The sequence below is a fragment of the Mixophyes fleayi genome, chromosome 6, assembly GCF_038048845.1.
Source record: "Mixophyes fleayi isolate aMixFle1 chromosome 6, aMixFle1.hap1, whole genome shotgun sequence".
NCBI lineage: Eukaryota > Metazoa > Chordata > Amphibia > Anura > Limnodynastidae > Mixophyes > Mixophyes fleayi.
Window position 1 is genome coordinate 168,236,052 of NC_134407.1, and position 21,064 is coordinate 168,257,115.

The 21,064-nt window shown below is 35.5% G+C and overlaps 1 protein-coding gene across 1 annotated transcript; it reads right to left on the bottom strand.

Moving 5' to 3' along the window:
• Nucleotides 1-1,898: 1,898 nt before the first annotated feature.
• LOC142094717 (keratin, type I cytoskeletal 19-like) lies at nucleotides 1,899-20,211 on the bottom strand. The gene is made up of 8 exons (XM_075177138.1): nucleotides 19,716-20,211; nucleotides 12,262-12,344; nucleotides 8,825-8,981; nucleotides 7,976-8,137; nucleotides 5,746-5,871; nucleotides 4,999-5,219; nucleotides 2,974-3,011; nucleotides 1,899-2,091 (listed from the first exon to the last, which is right to left on the bottom strand). Exons 1-8 carry the CDS (start codon nucleotides 20,127-20,129, stop codon nucleotides 1,979-1,981), a joined length of 1,314 nt encoding a protein of 437 aa, XP_075033239.1. The 5' UTR covers nucleotides 20,130-20,211; the 3' UTR covers nucleotides 1,899-1,978.
• Nucleotides 20,212-21,064: the final 853 nt, after the last annotated feature.

Sequence of the window (21,064 nt, forward strand, 5' to 3'; positions counted from 1 at the left end):
CGCAGTCCAGGTACATTTATTGGTGCGAATCAAACAAGTTGATGGTTTTCTTATTATATATATTGTGGTGACCCACTCCTCTACGCAGTCCAGGTACATTTATTGGTGCGATTCATAAAAGTTCAGGGTTTTTAATATATATTGTGGTGACCCACTCCTCTACGCAGTCCAGGTACATTTATTGGTGCGAATCATACAAGTTGATGGTTTTCTTATTATATATATTGTGGTGACCCACTCCTCTACGCAGTCCAGGTACATTTATTGGTGCGATTCATAAAAGTTCAGGGTTTTTAATATATATTGTGGTGACCCACTCCTCTACGCAGTCCAGGTACATTTATTGGTGCGAATCAAACAAGTTGATGGTTTTCTTATTATATATATTGTGGTGACCCACTCCTCTACGCAGTCCAGGTACATTTATTGGTGCGATTCATAAAAGTTCAGGGTTTTTAATATATTGTGGTGACCCACTCCTCTACGCAGTCCAGGTACATTTATTGGTGCGATTCATAAAAGTTCAGGGTTTTTAATATATTGTGGTGACCCACTCCTCTACGCAGTCCAGGTACATTTATTGGTGCGATTCATAAAAGTTCAGGGTTTTTAATATATATTGTGGTGACCCACTCCTCTACGCAGTCCAGGTACATTTATTGGTGCGAATCATAAAAGTTCAGGGTTTTTAATAAATATTGTGGTGACCCACTCCTCTACGCAGTCCAGAAAGATACCTTGTTGCAACGTTTTGGACTAATAACTATATTGTGAGGTGTTCAGAATACACTGTAAATTAGTGGAAATGCTTGTTATTGAATGTTATTGAGGTTAATAATAGCCTAGGAGTGAAAATAAGCCCAAAAACTTGATTTTTAAACTTTTTATGTTTTTTTCAAAAAAAATCCGAATCCAAAACCTTAAATCCGAACCGAGACCTTTCGTCAAGTGTTTTGCGAGACAAATCCGAACCCCAAAAATAACGAAAATCCGGATCCAAAACACAAAACACGAGACCTCAAAAGTCGCCGGTGCACATCCCTAATAAATGTAAAGAATGTAGAAAATGGGGTGCATGAGTTATGGGACTTACATATAAACAAAAACAGACATAGATCCTCTGCACTCACCATGTACAAACAGGGGTGCAAGAGGGGGTTGCCCACATTTTATAGACAAGAAAACAGGGATACTCTGCACTCTCCAAACACATAATTAATGCTATATGTGCCAAGTACTGTTCTATAGTAAAAACAGGGAATGTAAGTTCCACATATATATATATATATATATATATATATATATATATATATATATATATATATATATTATTGAGAAATAAATGAATGTAACAACAGCGTCTGCAAGTTCTAAAATGTAGAAGGTCTCATTTACTAAGATTGCAACTGATAATTAACTTTCTTCTACCTAGGGCAGATTAGACAATGAGAGCAAATGTCTGATTGGATGCTATGGTTTAGGGAAAAATGTGTACCTAAATGCCATGCTAATATATTGGCCACAGAGAGTAAATTCTTTGGAAGAGGTTTGGATAGGACACTTATTATAGAAAAGAAAATCATCTAATGACAACCTGAGATTACAGTCATAAATTCAAAAGAATTACCTGCTCTGCTATAGAATGGTCAGATACAATAAAGATTGATGAATAAATATTACAGGCTCATGATCATATTTTTCTGAACTGAACCGTTAAATTAATTTTACTGAAACCAATTGGCTATATATTTATAAGGAGTTTGTAAGACAATTGATTTCATTGAGTAGATCATACCTACTATGGTACGAAAAGTAATTATTTACTATGGTAATTAATTAAAAGTAATTTATTACTTTGGTAAATAATTACTTTTCACTCAGAATAAAGAAGGAGGCAGTTTATTTAAGACATTTTATTTGGAAAGACTTGTCAAAAGTATGCTTTTTTTCAGGACATATTGCATCTGTCTGTGTCCCTTTACTGATATGTACTTGGCAGCTTCTCTTCAATCTCTTTAACTTCAGTGGTTACAACTTTCCCGTCAATTATCTCTTCTACAATAGTCTTTATCTTCCTGCTTCTGTTTTGTTCTGTAAGAAAAGGATGGATTGTTGTCAGTATGTTGTATTAGTGCATATCTTATGCAGATGTCCAAGAAACAGGCCAACTTGGCTAACTAAATTTGGCACACTGCCTATTTAACAGTTCATAACACATTTTATCCATTTGCATGAAGTCAAACTAATCACAACAATGGAAACACGTATTAAATCTCAATATAATAGACAGAATCTGATAATGTCTTATGTATCAGGCATTATTTGCCTGCTAAAGAGCTAAGTGGACATTAATTGATCCAAGTTAGTGACTTGAAATGTGGGATCAACATTCACTGAAATTTGTCACAGAACAGGTGTCCTACTATTCAACTCTAGAAAACACAGACAATTCATGTTCCTTTTCAATGTATTAAAATTAGTTTTTTTCAGGTTTGAGTCTTACAACTTGAGCAAGTTAAATTAAACCTTAGGAATTAGTGCAATTAGCTTAAAAAATAATGCAATTGTTTATTATAGAATTTATTAGTTTCATGTTTACTTTGTGCCATCTAGTAATACAGCTATTGATTATACTATTATTAATATGATGATTATTATTATTACAAGAAGGAACAATCCATAACACATTTCCTAATATATATATATATATATATATATATATATATATATATATATAAATAATACAAAGGCCAGACATCTACTAATTAACACATTACACAGAGTTAACTTGGTAATGCAGATCAAGTTATTTATAGCACAGAGAGTGATAGTGATGGCAATGTCCAACATGAAGTAGGCATAGGCTCAAAAAACAGGGCTAGGGAAGCAGGACAAGATTTATCTACCTATCTATCTATCTATCTATCTATCTATCTATCTATCTATCTATCTATCTGTATATCATTTATTTACCTATTAGCTTCTGTTCTTCTTCGACCGTTAATTGAAACCTGAGAAATAAAAAAGATATTATAATATGAAATTTTGGATATTATATTTAAAAGCATTAGTGTATTGTACAACAAACACCAGGCCTAGTCACCGGTAAATTTCTTATGTGTCCCTATATTATCGCTGTACCAGCTATAATTTAATTTGCACATGCATATAATAAAGTAAAATAATAAATCATTTTAAGGCAAAACCCAACATATGTAAAATATTTAACAATCTCTACTCCTCCTTTCACACATAATAGTGCTTCGTGCGCAAAAAAGTGAGGGCATTTTATTTTCACCCCCTTCAATTTTTCTTATTTTCTGTCTCTTGAGCATTAAAGGGATTTTATGCCCACATTATTTCCCTAAATAAAGTATAGGTAGAGGCAAAGTTACCTATTCATTGCACAGTAACATGCAACAAACGTGCATCAACTGAATGTCCTTGCCAAAGTGAGAGTGGCAAGCATATTAAAAGATAATGAGATTCAAGCATGTGTGCTTCAATCCACAATAATAAGCATGTATCTATATGTACAAAATAGAGATGCTGGTTTGTAATGTTATTGAATTCCACAATTTCAAAGGCCAAACCTTCTTTGCAGCATAAACATAAATAGGTCCCAATTTGAATCTGTGGTTCTAAAATGTCATGTTCCCCTTTCACAGATCGCTTGCGCTGTTCAGGATCAGGATACGCAATTTGACTTTGTGTTTGCAGTTTGACTTTGCGATAAAACTAGTATTTCAAAACAATTTGCCTTTTTTTATTTGAACAGTGAAAACTAAAGTGTTTGCAGTTTGCATTCGCTGTTCAAGGTCCACCATTAAAATGTGATAAAATGTATCAATTTAAGCTGGAAACTTATGAGGTGAGTCACATATGTGCGAACCAGCTTGAACATTGCAGATCCAGCTTGAATATGGGCGAACCTCTTTGACTTACTCAAATTTAGCTTGATTCTTTTAATCAATCTAACTTTTAAAAATGGTTGTACTGATTAGATGAACCTGTTGAGAAACAGTTTGCAGCTTATTCGAGCATATCTATTATAAAAATGCCTGCAGCTGTTTCTTCAGCCCTGCTTCAATGTTCACTTGTTTGGAAACAACTAAGCAAAAATGTGCCAACCCTGCCTACAGTTAATTGAATTGCTTTGCAGGATAGACAAGGTTGTTATGTCTAGCCTGACAGGCAATGTCTGTATTCAATAATTGGTGGTAGTAATGGTACTTGAAACAGTTTGGCCACAATGAGCAGGGAGTCCCCAGGACTCACCTTTAGCTGGCAGAAAATCACATGCATTTTTCCTAATCGCCTGCTTGTGATTGGCTGAGTGGTGAAAGAAACTCTAGGTAGCAGACATTTGGCAACAGGCGCTCATAGCAAATGGTTACACTATTTTTTATGTGCACTTTTCTAGGTATTATTTCTCCCTTTGGACTATAACAGATCAAGCGAGAAGAAGATTTGTTTTCTAATAGAACACTGTGGACCAAAATGAAAGTAGTTATTGTTTTTTCTTGATCCACTGAGCACTATTAGCAAAAAAAATCTTCTTTTCTCTTGATAAAATTTTTCTCATTGCCAATGGTGAATCAATAATGAAGATTGCATTTTATATATAATTAAGTGGTAAACAAGTGTTTGCTGTGTGTTTAAGTCAATTAAATTTGTTTTGAAAATTGTGTGTGTTTATTTTTTTTACTATTTTGGTGTACTGAACAGGGTTCTTATTGACGTCAGTCCATTATACTGAGACTACTATGATGCCTAAGTCACCAGGGGGTCCACGATCTTCTTCATTACCCTGACCATCAGAGCCCAGATGGGGATCAGAAAGGGTATCAGAGCTTTTTAGCAGTGTTCTGGTAAAACTGAGATGCCTGGATGCCTCAAGTACATTGCATTATGTGTGCACTTTTCAAAGAATAAATATAATTTCTGTATTGCAAGTAGTGTTTGGTGTTTTTGTTATAAGTAAAAAACTTTTCTCACTCTGTTTCTTCCCCCTCAAGTAGACGGCGGTAAGTGGCTATCTCCATTTCCAGGCGTATCTTGATATTCAGGAGGACCTCGTACTCTTGAGTCTGACGCCCAAGGTCTGATCGGATCTGCTGCAGTTGTGCTTCGATATTACTAATTGCTCCCTGCATCTGAGCCAGCTTTGAGGTGTACTGAGCGTTTACATTTTCAAGGGTGGCGATTAGAGCATTTTTCTGCAGGAAGAAACAGATACATCAGGTGTGTTGTGAGTAGTAGGAATAAAGATTTTTCTTGAAGGAACAATATATATTAAAAGTTCTATAATGCTGTCGTATGGTTTGCACTTTCATACTGTCAACACTCATTTGTCAAACTAGAGACAACCATCCCTTGAATAGTAAATTAAATGAATAATTTATTATAACAAAACAATTATTCAGTTTTATTTAGTAGTGGGTTGCTCAGTGGTTGAGGCCACTGACTATTTAAGGACAATGAGAGACTTCTGGTTACTCTGGTTAAAATCCTACTGTCATCTCCTTGTGACCTTGGACAAGTCACGTTGCCTTTCCAGACACCAAAAATTACATTGTAAGCTTGCCTGGCCAAAGAAATTGTGCCTGAACAATTTGGTGTACAGTATGAAAAATTCATATGATTTTACAATTTTTAAGTTTGTTGTAGATTAATATGATCATATTACTAAATATTACCTATATTAGAATGGCAATGATTGGTAGTTTGGCAGCCATACAGTACCTTGCTCTGTTCCGCTTGTAGCTCGATCTCCAGTCCTTGTACACTGCGTTGCATCTCTATAAGTACACTCTTGTGTTGTTCCAACTCATTTGTATTTTTGTCTATATCCACACTTATCACTTCAAACTAGAAAGCAACAAAAAAAATTGTGCATAAAACTGGAAAAACTATATTTTTTAATAATTCTTCCTGTAGCAAGTTAATAGGAAACATAAATATTTCCTGTCACTTTCAACTTGTTGGTGCTCTGTGTACACTGTCAATTAGCAGTAGTTACTGTGGACCTAAAGACCTGTTATATCACATGATTTAGGCAGACTATTTAAAATTAAGCAAGTGATTACATGTAATAAGCTGTAAAACAATATGCATTTTAGCTTAATGTGGAATGTTAATGACAGAGAACACTTTTATAATTAAAATAATAACATTGATTTAAAGAAGATGCCCTTATTACCTAACTAGTTTTGCTGCTTCACACTGTTGGGTCATGGCTTTGATTCCAACCATGGTCCTGTGTGGAGTTTGTATGTTCTCCACACACTTGGGTTGGTTTCCTCCAAATGCCCTTGTTTCCTCCTACTCTCCAACTTGTAGTTTGAAATATGGACCTTAGAGAGTGTGTGTGTTAGGGAATTTAGACTGTAAGCTCCAATGGGGCAGGGACTGATGTGAATGACTACATATCCTCTATATAGTGTTGCATAATATAATATATTTACATAAATATTATTATTATTATTATTATTATTATTATTATTATTATTATTATTATTATTATTAATAATAATAATAATAATAATAATAATAATAATAATAATAATAATGATAATAATAATAAATCATAGTCATGGATTTTATTTTATTTTTGTAAGTACTTGATTCTCTCATAAGCTTTATGGCTCATGGTACCATTCTTTATTTGACAGTAAACATGGCAAAGTGAAATTTATATTAAGTGAAGTAAAAAGCCTAGAGTCCATCCTCGAAGCCCCCTACATTTCCAATGTGTTTGCCATAGCATGCTCTACACTCCAGGCTTCATAAATTCGGAAGTGAGCAGCACTGTGAGATGTCTGAAGCAGTGTTTCTCACTTTCAAAAATTCTCTGGATTCTCTGATGCCTGTGAGGTACATGATAACCATGAAGCCAGTGAGGACTACATCAGTAATAGCAGGTATTCTGTTCTGCTAGTTAAGCTGTAGGGGGCTACTGGTGCCCCACTTCGCCCCTTGCATTTCGATTTAAACCCAACTAGATCAATGGAAGGCTACTGTTAAAATAATTAAAGTGATCTGTTATAGCTTGATAGGGTTATCATTATTGCTTTTACTTAATTATTGACAGAATTATTTATTGGTGAGTATTGTAGTGTGATCTCCCAGTAATATTAAGAAGTACAAACAATACTAAATATTTATAGAAAGAGTAAAATTAACCCCTGCTTAAAAATACCTGTAACAATTTATATTTATTTTTTAACAACCATTAATTCCCCATATTATGTCAAAGTGTGATTCAGAAAAAGTTATTCTCTATTGATCAAACTGTGGGAATCAAGATTAAAACTACAGTATATGTTTATCCTGGTCTAGGCTTATATACAGGGCTCTGGAATCCAGTATTTTTCACCCAAAATCTATAATCCACATAAACATTTCCCCCCAAAATTTGAACTACTGATGGACTCAAATTAACACCTTATTTGAGATACCAAAAAGGAAGTATGGAAAGGATTCACTGGATTCAGGTCATGGGGATGTCTTTTTCATTTTCAAATAATAGGAACCCTTCTTAAATGGCGAATGTTGGCCTTGATGAGCATCACTAATTAGTGTATCAACACCTGTTTACCAGAGGTGAACGAGATGCAGTTCAAGGCCCGATATTGAGTTGAAATTTGTGTCTGTGACGGGGAGTTTAGTGAGGGGGGAGGGGTTAATGCGTTCCATTTTTATTATTTAGAGTTTTATTTGCTAATTATGATATGTTTTCAAGCAGTAGAAGTATTGTTGTACATGCTATTTCATGCAGGTGCCTCTTCTGAGAATGCAAGGTGAGCCCCTATTTAGGTGGGAATAAGGGCCTCAGAAGGCATGACAATATGTCCACGCCCTCCCCAAGATTTTGCTATGGGGCAGTGTGGTGATGTTGATTTTCCTTTCACACTTCATATCCAGTATTTATTTAGAGTTACATGCACGCCCACTGCCTGAATAGCATACATACCTGGCCTTCAAATTGGTCCTTTGCATCTTGCCTTATTTTTTCTACTACGGCTTCACATTGGAGTCTCATGTCAGCCAAGACCTTGGACAGATCCAGAGATGGAGCTGCATCCATCTCTACACTGACTTTGCCACCAACTTGCTGGCGAAGAACTCCAACCTCCTGTGCACGGAGAAACAGAAATTAATCATGAGTCAGTAATATCTAGAACAGTTTCGTACCTTAGAATCTTTTACAGATTGCATTTGTGGACTCATCATTATCTCTGCAGCACCAGACAATTGGTATAATAAATCATACAAAAAAATAACAAACTATGCCGATAATAAATTATACATAAAGACAAAGAATATCTAAAAACAGAACAAGTACATATCAGGTTGACGAAGATGATGCAGATGTGGGAGAGAAGGCAGAGAGGGCTCTGCTTGTGAGCTTACAATCTAGAGGTAATTACATACCACAAATATGTGATAAAGCCATGTCTGCTTAAAGAGTCACTATCATGATATGTTATTTGAAATGTAGGGTAAAATCCTATAATTCATGTTATAAAGTAAAAATGATATCACCTTCAGTACCTAGTGTTTTACAGCACAGTGAATAGTGAGACATCATCAGGGCATGTCTACAGTCTACCTGTCACCTATACTTTAGAAATGAGGCATTGCATACTTCATGCCGCACTAATGACTGTAGTTCTTAGTGAACTGAAAGGGTAAACATTGTTTCAACCCAATTAATAGGTGCCTCTATTGTGTGATAATTTTTATATATTTTTTTCATAATTTATATAAATATAAATGGTACCCAGTCTTAAAGACAGTGTCCCGATAAAATGAAACTCACGTCTTCATGGTTCTTCTTGAGATAGGCAAGCTCCTCTTGCAAGGACTCAATCTGCACCTCAAGGTCTGCTTTAGCCAGGCTTAGATCATCAATAACTTTACGCAGTCCCATAATGTCTGCTTCCACACCCATTTTCAGATGCAGTTCAGTTTCAAACCTATAACATATTAACACAGATGAAAAAAAAAAGAAGTTCGATATCATAGAGATGCAGCAAGCAGTTTAAGACTACTATCGGGAGATGATACTTTTCAGTATAGAACTGTAAAACAGTGTCCATATTTTCTGCAATTACTCGGAGAGATTATCAATTAGTTTTTCTGCATCCCAGTTTTCTGGAATTTCAACCAGTTTTCTGGAATTTCAATTGGATGATGCCCCATTGTGGGGTTGATCAGCGAAGATCCATGATTGTTCAGACACCTTTATTTTAGTTTACTACTTAGGTCGCTTTATAGACTACAAATGAGGTGCAATATTTCAGTTTCTGTCCATAGTAAAAAAGCATAATTTGTTCTTGAAAAACACAGAGAAGATTGATGGAGACCTCAGGTTGGTACTCACTGTAGGGCTCAGCTGGTATATCATTTTATTTTACAGTATCTCCAGCATTAAATTGCACAATGAAGAGGTCATTTACAAAGTGCATTCAATGTGCAGTGCAGAAATACCTTAGTTTCTTACTAGTATACCTACTCTTTAATATTGTTAGATGCCACTACAACATAAAAGTGCACCTCTGTAGAGAAAGAAGTGGAAAACTCTAAAGGCACTCTGTGCAAAAGTGGAAATTTCACATTAAAGTCCAACCTCTTGCACTTTAGAGCCAGTCCTTAAATAAAACTTTTCAGTTTTTCCTTAAAAAAAATACTGCTTGGCCTAGTCTCATTTAGGTAGCTAATTAATAATGACAGTAAAGACACACCAGGGGGGAAGAGGGGGGATTAAATGTATTAAGTGCCGATTTTTTAAACTCAATGCTATTCTGCGAGTTTACAGTGAAAATTTAATAAGCTGTTCAGCGAAACGCGCGTTGGCGTTTCTTAGCTCAATGTTCATAATATGTAATATCATCTATTCACGCTCTCACTATTTTCTCCTACCCTTGATTGACCAAATTAGCGGTTTTAGAATACACAGGGCATTTAGGGAGAAATAGTGCAGGATATTTAGCGTTACTACCATCAGGGTTCTCATGCTGTTCCCTGAGTCTATTTAACAAACACACCTTGTTCTCATATATAGACCTCTAGGAGACTTATTATCAGAGTTAGTAGATACAGGACAAACCTGAGATTTTCTATACTAGTGACCACATGGGGGACTGCTTCTAAAGGTTCACAGGCATCTCTCCCAAGTTACTCTTTACTATTTAATAACCAACTATACAAATAGGGGCTTACTCTGAAATGTTATTCAATCTCCTAATAATTTTGACTATGATATATTAGTTAGTCACTACTATAACCCTTATCAAGGGGCTTCTGTTGATCTACAATGGCATCCATTTGATCCTATATATCATTTAAGATACCTAGAGGTCAATATTGTTAATAGGGAATTCTTCTTTAATAGTGTAATTTCTATATGAACTCATCTATATCAATCCACTGAGCTAAGTTTGCAGTGGATCTGCAATTTTAACAATTATTGTTTTGTTTTTTGTTTTTAAATATTTCGCTAGCTTTGGGGTTTAGGATGAAATGTTAATACATAATTTTTAAGGCATATCATTAAAAATTGATTTTATTTCATATACATATTCATACATCGTCTCTGAGTGCCCCTCAGTCACCTACTTTTCCTCTCTTTGACACTCCAGTGAAAATTTAAGACGGCAATGGCTTTATAGGCAAAACAATGCCTATAAAGCCATTGCCGCTTTAAATTGTCACTGCAAACTCGCCGAATAGCGCAAGTTTAAAAAAATCGGCACTTAATACATTTACCCCCGGGACTGTCTTTATTACAAAGTGTGGCAATTTGTGTACATGAAGCTTTTTATTACATTGCTCCTTGAAATAATGTAGTGCAACATGAAGACACAAAATGCATCTCATTAAACGCATGGGACGTGCAAACCACCAGCTCTGAGCTGGGGAAAAATTCAAGTCCGTTTGTGTAGTGGAAAAGGCTCTGCACCCCTTCTGTACAGCAAAAGATGTTCTTAAAAATGTGTCCTCTCCACCCCTTTATCTCATTTCAATAGTCTTGCACTACAAACTGAAATCTTGTTTCTGCAGCGCTCTGCAAACCTAGATGAACGGGCAATGCCCAGTGCATGGATCGCTTCCACTCCACCCAGCTTCTCCCCTCGGCATGTGTAAACTTCTGCTCCTCTGCAGGATCCAATGTCTTGGGCATAAACCCATTCACCATGGTGGAAACCTGTGTACATTTGCGCAAAGCGCGCCCCAGAGCAAGTCCAAAGGTGATTTTGCACTGCACAGCAGATGTTTTGCAATTTGTAAATAGTTTTGCTTTAACCAATTTCTTTTTCTTTAAATACGTTTTATTAATAACATCTTATATTGAAAAGTGTAGCAAACATTCTTGAAAGACCAATTTTAAAGCATAAGCAAGTACTTTTGAACATAAATAAATCTTAAAAAATATATTTTTAAACTACCAAAGGCACACTGCATGTGCTTGATTATAATTTACTGGCTAACATGGTAAAACAATGATTTTGTTTTAACTGAAGATATGTATACACAGATTTTAAATAGAGGTTTTTTTCTATATTATTATTTTTATGTTTCACTTTAAAAGGAACCAGATCTGTACATCAAGTAGGAGGTGGCCACAGTGTTTATTGCCTTTTATTATACACTAGGCAAATAATAAGACACATCATCAGATGAATAGTCTGAGTACTTTGTAGGTGTTTTCCTGTAAGATTAGTTTGTATGCTCCATAGGGCAAGGTCTGCCTGGGCCTATTACCTGTGACAAGAGCTGAGCTGGAAGTTAATGTGTCAGCTGTAATATAATATGACCAGTATTGTGTCAGCAATGATCACGTATTCATTTGTTGAAAATTGTACTTCCAGTCATCACTGTGGTTGCCACTAGATGTATAATACTTAGTACAGTTATACTTCACAATATTTCAAATATTCTTATAAAACCCATAGGTAACATGTATTATATATATATATATATATATATATATATATATATGATTCAATCTCCCCATAGTAATAAAATAAAGGCCAAGCTATTGCTGATTCTTATACAACCTATGTTCAACCTGATGGTCTCTGCAGCAGAAACAGCTTTGTAAAAAGCTATACAGGAGCAAATGGTATGTAAAAATTTACAAGGTTATAAATTCAAGGAATTGGGCTGATGCCCTGGGGATCACTTTTTCAATGTTTTGTATTTGTTCCAGAGAAACAAGGTGAAAATCATGTAGTGTATGGAGATTACACTTACTTGAGTCTGAAGTCGTCTGCTGCCAACTTAGCATTGTCTATCTGCAACAGTATTCTTGCATTGTCCAAGCTGGAATTCAGTATCTGGAAAAAAAAAACCCAACTAATTATTTATTTTTTAAAATATTTTTTATTTTGAAGACAGCCTCATTAAACTTTAAATTGCTTGACGACTCTCAGTCGAGTCACAAGCCACATTTGTATATCAGATGCCCTATACTGTTATTGACAATAAGTTATAGTGAGTACAATTCTTAAAGTGTATTAGATATCAGAAATGTAAGTTTAATGTACTGATATGTATGCCTGTAGCTGGCCGGTTTTAATAAATGAGCCATTTGCTTTGTGCCAAGCGCGACAGCGAACGCATATTAGACTTTCTAGTCTTGGTAAGTGGGAGATGACTCTCTAGTGGTAAATTTGTCAAGCTGTTGGTTTGAAAAAATGGACATGCTGCCTTTAGCAACCAATCAGATTCCAGTTATCATATATACAAAATGACAGCTAGAATCTGATTGGCTGCTATAGGCAACATCTCTACTTTTTCAAACCCGTAGCTTCATAATTTTACCCCCTAGTGTCCAATTAAGCAAAATACTCTCCATTTTTAGGGGAGGTTTCACTCATAAATCAGTTGCTTATCCATAGAGACCATAATATCTCCTGTCAATAAATATCTCAACCTTCACCAACCTTTCAGCCTAGACCTAATTTTATACCAAGCCCTACTCCAAACCTAAATCACAGCTGTGAAAGTGGCACAAGTTCTATATCTATCTGGAGTCCTAAAATGCTCTGATCTTTCCTTCCTAAATGATAAAAATGTAACAAACCCAATAATAAAGACATACCATATTATATTTCCCTGTTCCATCATCTGCCTTGCTAAGATGACAATTTGTATTGCATCAAAGCCTCTCCATAAAGATCAATGAGCTACATATAAGGTCCGTCTCACCTCCATTCTGATTCACTTGTTAAAAAATCGAAAGGAGGAAAGACAGAATGACCTCACACCCTTATGTTCATTGACTAATCTGCAAACACAAAAAGATAACAATTGTTTTGCTGTCATTTTCTGCTTATTTGCCAAAATGTCATACACTTTGCTTTTTATCTGCAGCAACAAGTTATCCCCTGTATTGTGCAAAAGAGGTATAGGGCCCACAATGTGATTATTGACCTGGGCCAACTATATCCTTCCGTGGCCCTTGTAGTTCACAATATGTTCTGTTTTTAGTTTATTTTATATAGACTTATTTTTATGTATAGCAAGTAAAAAAGAGTAATGACATAAATCCAGCAAGTAGTACAGTAAATTAGACCTTATTGGGAGAAAGCAGGAAAATGCAAAATCTATGTTTGTAAAACAAACTTAGCAAAAGGCCGATGTGAAAATAGAAAATTGTTTACAATTAGGCTTCTGTAAACTATAAAGCTTTTATACCCAGTGGAGTGGTTTTATTTTTGGGCGGCAGAAGTTTTCCAGTAATTATTATTAAATGGTATCTTAGAGCAATGCTTCAGAGATAAACAAGAGCATAATTACTTATATAATTAGAAAGTGGTTTATTAATTAAAGAGAAAGTATCTTCCTTACTGCAGGAAACATGTGAGAGCGTTCTTATTACAGAACAAACTCAATTGCCAAAAATAAATTATATTTGTCTAACACTTTAAAAGCTGGCACACACCAACTGGCACAAAGCTCTTATCAATGATGCAAAATATAAACGCACCGGATCAACTCCTGACAATGATTTCTTTGTGACTTTTTCTTTTAGTTATTTATGTCTGAGGTGGGATGAGGTATGGAAGGGTGTGTTAATATTTCTCTAATTTTACTAAGGTTTCCTCATACAATGATCTTTTCACAGAGACGGTTCCCTCCCTTAATCATTCATTCTTTGTATTCTGATGTCGTATTATTTGACTGCGATTGATCATATATCAAAGTGCAACGTTTTCGTCTCCTGAACATATTGTTAGTCATGCAATGTCAGTGATTGTTTCTTCTGTAATATGTCATTCTATATGGGAAAATATCACAGTCATCTGGGAGATATTCCCTAAGCATTGTAAATGTAAAGACATGTTATTAACATGGTGTCATTTACATTTTCAAAGGGAATTTCTTTTTACACAAGTAAATAAGCTTAAGAATTGACGTATCACCCCCCCCCCCCCCCCAGTGTTACATAACAAGTTTCCTCATGTTTAGAAGATTTCAACAAAGCTCATGGTGTCTGCTGGGGATATACCTGTAGCTCCTAGGTGCAGGTTGCACCCTGTTTATTTGAGTTTTGGACTAGAATTGCTTAATAGGAAACGTACATTTTTTTGCATAAATTTTTTTATTGCATTTTATACAGTAGAGGGAGTTTTGACACATGTTGCTCATTACAAATTCTCTTATGATCTAACTTCATGAATGTAAGCTGAATAGCCTCTAGCAAGCATCTTATGCTACAGAGATTCAGCAGATGCACAGTATGACATATTGGATTTATGTATAGAATTAAATAAGTATGTGAAAAAATGATCTCATTAGATAGAGCATATAAGAAGGTTTGATGGGTGTAGTGGCTTAAAATGTCATTAGGAACACGCTACTGCTACAAAACTAGTTGGTTTTTTTACATTAAAAACAGTGAATAAAAGAGAAAATGAACATACTATAAAATCTAACCCAGGTTTCCACTGGAAAATAATTAGGAAGAACAGGAGCAGGCCATTGTGTACTGGGTAAATCTGTTCTCTGAGTCATGTGTAAACGGCTGTAAGTACTATTGTATATTGCATATGGAATGGTTTCGGTAGCACTGAGGAGTTTTAATGCCCATATAAGGTTATAGAACTGTGAAGAAGAAGGTGTGACTGTTGGGTGTGGAGGAAGAAAGTCAGAATTTAACCAATACATTTCTGTATGGTGTCATATATGTTAACATATGAATTCATATCCATATTAAAGCCAATTTAGTAAGCACAAACACATTTTAGTTTTGGCAGCCAATTTTAGACTGAAATGGCCATGAATCACATAAGTATGACATCACAATATTGCTGATCCTAATCAATATCTTATAGGGAACTATACAATGTTGATTGGCACAGATTATAAACCCAACTGGAAAATGACCACATTGACACTATGAATTCATTCTCCAGCCATGCTAAAGGTGCAATGTTGAATCTCTGCACAATTGGCCTGAGCACATTACTGTCCCCCTTACCTACAGGTCCTTTAGTGACTGCACCCCTTGCACAGTAGGTCCAACACTGATATTATAAGTAACCCAAGAGGTCTGTGACCATATACATTCTACATAGACTTGAGCTAACAACTGCACAACAACTGCACCACAAGCTAACATTGTGGCAACCTTTTATTTCTGTTTCAAAACCCTCAGAAGAGTACAGTCCTGGCAATTGTTAGTAGTTTGGGATGCTTCCTTCCCCAACATAGAGCAAACCCAAGGGCAATCCCAGAGTAGAACAGGAGACATCTGTCCTAAGTTTCTCCTGCATTCTAGTACTATGAGATCCATGTAAACTGGATTTTATAGAAACAGATTTATTAGATTTAAGTTCTATTGAATCATTAAGTGCTGGCTAAAGAGACCCATCAAGTGAACCATTGTTTTGCTGATGAAACATAGGCTAAAGAAATGTAACATATTGACATTGCAATGCAGAGGGTATACCCTCTGGGCATGAAGGGTCTGATTCATTAAGGAAAATAATGACAATATCTGCCGGATTTTGCGCATGCCTAGAACCAGACTGCATGTCAATGAGTGCATCAATGTCCGATTCATCATCCTGCCTAAAGTAACCTTAGTACAGCTTACTATTTCAGGGGTGAAACAAAGAGGTGACTGGGCGTGTGTACGCAGTCAATGTACAGTAAGGGCGTGCCAAGCTCGAATGAACGCAGGTAATGTCTGATTCAAGCTTTGGGCATCTCTAAGGTACGTGTTTTTTGTTGTATCACTTGTACCAACTATGTGTTTGCAATCAGAAGCAACTGTAAAAATGCACTTTATGTACAGTACACATTCAAAACTTCCTCAAAAAAGTGTATTTTATGGGGAACAAAAGTAAAAATATGTTTTCCTTTTTTTAATGTCTTTTCATTAATGACTATATTATTAACAGGTGAGGTTAATAGTTTTTTTTCTGTGCATTCTTTTGTGACTTTATATTCTACATAGGTACTGGACATATTGGGCAGTGTATTGATTGTTAGAGGATAGCAGACCTAGACCCATATTCATCAACAGAGGCATCTTTACATCTGCTCCTTGTTGAATACGGACATGCATATATCCGATTTATGTGAGTTTTTTTAAAAAAGGCACATAACGTTTGGTTTGCATGCCTTCATGAACCAGGCCCAAAGTGATACATTTTGCATCCATTTTTAGGGAATTTACTTTCTGCATCCTCCTATAGTATTTTGTATAATTCCCCCACTCAAGTCAGGAGGTTTCTTTTCAAATGGTATTGCCAGCTAATCTGTGCTGATGATCAAATATTGCTTGTAGCCAGCAAGTTTATGAGTGATAAACAAATGTTTAAATTGTCCCAGAAATTCCTGCAATAAATTTTCATTTGCAAAAAGTGTCATGTATGTAATGATCAAGTGTCTTATGTGCAATACACTGTATAGTCAGGCTTTGTTAGTTTAATATAGTAAATAGTCTCAATTTGGAGCTTTCAGGAACAGTGGGCCACAGTTTTTTAAAAATACGTTAAATGACTACTGATAGGTTGTAAACATAGCAACATGAGATCCACAGGTAGGTATTCTTCCAGTAGGACCTTGCAAATAAAACTATTGTCCTTAAAATAATCTTACAGAGCATCAGTGTAAATAGATCAAGGTGTGTAGGTTGGCTTAGTGGTGTTATAGTGTATGTTAATAGCTTACTATAACTTAAAGTGTACTATTGGTAAGATCTATTTTCTAGTACACAGCCATAGTTCCTCACTTATAGCATATAGCTTTTCACTTTCTTCTCAACAGTATCATTATATAATATATAGTCTAGTGTTAGCAATGGTCAATGAAAGGTATTAGCACCAGTAGCTAATTTGAATCATTTTATCTACCATGCTGAGAAAGAAATCAGCTTCCAGTAAAAGGGAAATAGTGTATTTTATGTTTCTATAATAATGCAAATCAGCATCTTCAAACAGACTCACTTGGAAAGTTCACAGCAGTGGCGTTATCCCTATTTATAACCCTTACACTGTCTGTAAAATAATCCTCACATGAATATTTAATGCACGGAAACGGTGTGACTCTTTGGACCTAATAGAACAATTGTAAATGTACAGTATGCAATAAATATCTCTTGGTACTTTGCTAAACTTTCCTTTATAAACAATGGCAATAATCTTTTATACTTGTATAGATTTCTTGTAACGTGGCAAGATGAGAACTGGTAATGGGTGAAAAGATGAGAACTGGTAATGGGTGGGAAGATGAGAACTGGTAATTGGTGAAAAGATGAGAACTGGTAATGGGTGGTAAGATGAGAACTGGTAATAGGTGGGAGGATGAGATCTGGTAATTTGTGGGAAGATGAGAACTGGTAATGGGTGAAAAGATGAGAACTGGTAATGGGTGGGAAGATGAGAACTGGTAATGGGTGAAAAGATAAGAACTGGTAATGGGTGAAAGATGAGAACTGGTAATTGGTGAAAAGATGAGAACTGGTAATGGGTGGCAAGATGAGAACTGGTAATGGGTGAAAGATGAGAACTGGTAATTGGTGAAAAGATGAGAACTGGTAATGGGTGGCAAGATGAGAACTGGTAATGGGTGGGAAGATGAGAACTGGTAATGGGTGAAAAGATGAGAACTGGTAATGGGTGGGAAGATGAGAACTGGTAATGGGTGGCAAGATGAGAACTGGTAATGGGTGAAAAGATGAGAACTGGTAATGGGTGAAAAGATGAGAACTGGTAATGGGTGGGAAGATGAGAACTGGTAATGGGTGGGAAGATGAGAACTGGTAATGGGTGGGAAGATGAGAACTGGTAATGGATGACAAGATGAGAACTGGTAATGGGTGAAAAGATTAGAACTGGTAATGGGTGGGAAGATGAGAACTGGTAATGGATGACAAGATGAGAACTGGTAATGGATGACAAGATGAGAACTGGTAATGGGTGGCAAGATGGCATGAAGGTTTAGAACAGGTAAATTGTCCATATGAAACAGAACTTATTTGCACATTTACATTAATAAGGATCAAATACAGACATAGCAACATGCGATGAACAAACCATTTCTTCCTACAGAAGACTATTAACTTCCCTAAAGATTAGTAGTGAAATATACAGTGTGGTTACTGGTAAGCGCCAGAGAGAACTAACCTAAACAGCTTTTTGGCTCTCACTTGTAAAAAAAAAAAAAACAACAGTGCCCTTGGTGCAATCGCCTCCTCTTTTACTTTGAGAAGAACATTTTGGAGAACACTTTTTATCGGTTGAGAAGGTTCAAGGTCTTGCATAAAAAATTGTATTAGTCCAATATGCTGAAATTAGAGAGTAATATTTCAGTTCTCTGCTATTTCCATAGAACTCAACCTGACCCACTTATTCAGCATATACTGTCTTCTCTTGATTTAACACTGGATCTGACAGACAACCTAATGAAATAATTAATTAACATACAATTCTAGTTTTACATCAATTATTTCATTGAGCCCAGTTTAATTTAGTTGGAAAAATTTTTCTAAATTCGGGAACACACGATGATGTCCTGCATTAAATAAATTTAAGTTTCTGTATACTGTGTATTAGCTTCTAGCCATCTGCTAAATTGGAATAAGGTGCCTATACCTTAACAAGTAGTTCTGTTTTTCAGAAACAAGGTGAATGTGGCTTTAGGTACTCTCCTATATGGTAGTTCAATAAAATTATTCTGGTGTTCAGCAATATGTGAAGAAAATGTTTCTGATTACTCTCCTATAAGATGCATCTGATATTCACCAATACATCAGATGGTGATTCTGGTAAAGACAACAATAACATGGTTGTAGCCATGGTGTAATTTGCTTAGATATTTTTTGATGATACTTTAAATGAATTAAATATTCTAGTTCTCTGCTGTTTTTATACAAGGTAAATAATTCCAAATTAAATTTTTTGTTAGATACCACTGTGCTCTTGACAGCACATGCTGAGTTACTGTTTATGATGCATTAAGTAATTATTCATGTTGTTTACCAAGTAACTAGGAGAAGCATTATGCCAAAATCAACACAACAGACATGAAAAGACTTTCTTTGTTATTCCCAATGTATCTATTGTTGTCTATATACAGAGAGCCTAGTGGGTGGGTAGTGTTTACATTGTGTTGTGAACTATAATTCTCATTTTAGAATGAAAAAATAACAACTGGTTTAAGGAATGAAATTATATTAAACATTAGTATCTCACCTGGTCCTTCAGGTCATTAATTAGTTTGTAGTAATGTTGATAGTTGCGCTCCACAGTGCCAGAGTTCTTGCTGTACCACTCCTTGATCTGGAGTTCTATCTGGGCATTGGAGCTCTCCAGGGATCGTACTTTCTCCAGGTAAGAAGCCAGGCGGTCATTCAGGTTTTGCATCGTCTGTTTCTCATTTCCGCTGAGTAGAACATCACTATTGGTGCTAATTTGAAGTTTGTTGAGGCTGCCCAAGGAACCACCAAAATTTGAGCTGCTGGAGATTTTAGTGCCATATCCACCAGCACCACCATAGACACTGCCAGCATATCTTGTAGAAACTGCTTTGCTGTAGTTTCCTCCGGTCAAAGTTGGTGTGCGCTCTACAGAGGCCAACCTCTTGTATGGCATTATGCCGTAGGACATGATGAGTTTCAACTGGACAGCAAGTGAATGGGGACCTAAGAAAGATGCACAGCTCAGAACGCAGGTACATATGTACTGCGTACATAACTCTTTATATATCCAGGAATTGCCGCTCCTCCCCACTATAAAAGCACACTATACCTCCATTGCTGATAAGAAAGCCAGGAAAAGAACTATGCAAATAAAACCTTTGAATCCTATTAATCTTGTTTTCAAATTCATTTACAGATCTTAGAAAGCCATTACACATTTCTTTGTGTCTAAAGTGATTCACATGTCATGTTGTGCAAACAAAATAAATGACTTACCAAACATGAGAGCCACATAAATTCTGCTTGTCCTCTATTTAATCTTCAATGTTTTCAATATATTCATCTACATTCTCTATATGGTAGTCAACTCCACTTCATGTACCTCTTTTCAATAATTATTAGTTCATTTATATATATATATATATATATATATATATATATATATATATATATATATATATATGTACTATTCAATGCCAATATATTTAATTTAAAATGAAAATTTTTAAATTATCTCTAAAGCTAAAACTCAAGTTAGTTTACATAGACCTAATAATAAAATTCACACAATATATATGTACACTTTTTCATATTGTAAAAGAACTGAAGGTATTTGACATTGCATTTATATTTTATTTTCAGATGAGTGCAGGAAATTGGTCACTGTTATCAGTCATTGCCTTGGAAATTGAGGCTGATTGTAGTGTCTTTTGAAATGTTTAGAAATATTGAAAAAATAACCCTCTTAACCATAGCCAGAACATTATCTTAAATATGTCCTCTTATTTCAGTCTAAATAGTACAGACATAGCTTCATGTATGGGCCCAAAAAGCCCTGTAATCCTGCTCAAAATCTAGTCAGCAGTAAATAGATTTCGATTTGTGAGGCCAGATAATGCAGTC

Excerpts from the sequence above, each read along its gene's own strand:
- LOC142094717 (XM_075177138.1), bottom strand. The coding sequence starts at position 20,129 with ATGTCCTACGGCATAATGCCATACAAGAGGTTGGCCTCTGTAGAGCGC. Across the intron at positions 5,872-7,975 it reads AGGACCAATTTGAAGGCCAG|TTTGAAGTGATAAGTGTGGA; the intron begins GTATGTATGCTA and ends GTTGCTTTCTAG. Across the intron at positions 5,220-5,745 it reads TACAAGCGGAACAGAGCAAG|AAAAATGCTCTAATCGCCAC; the intron begins GTACTGTATGGC and ends TTCTTCCTGCAG.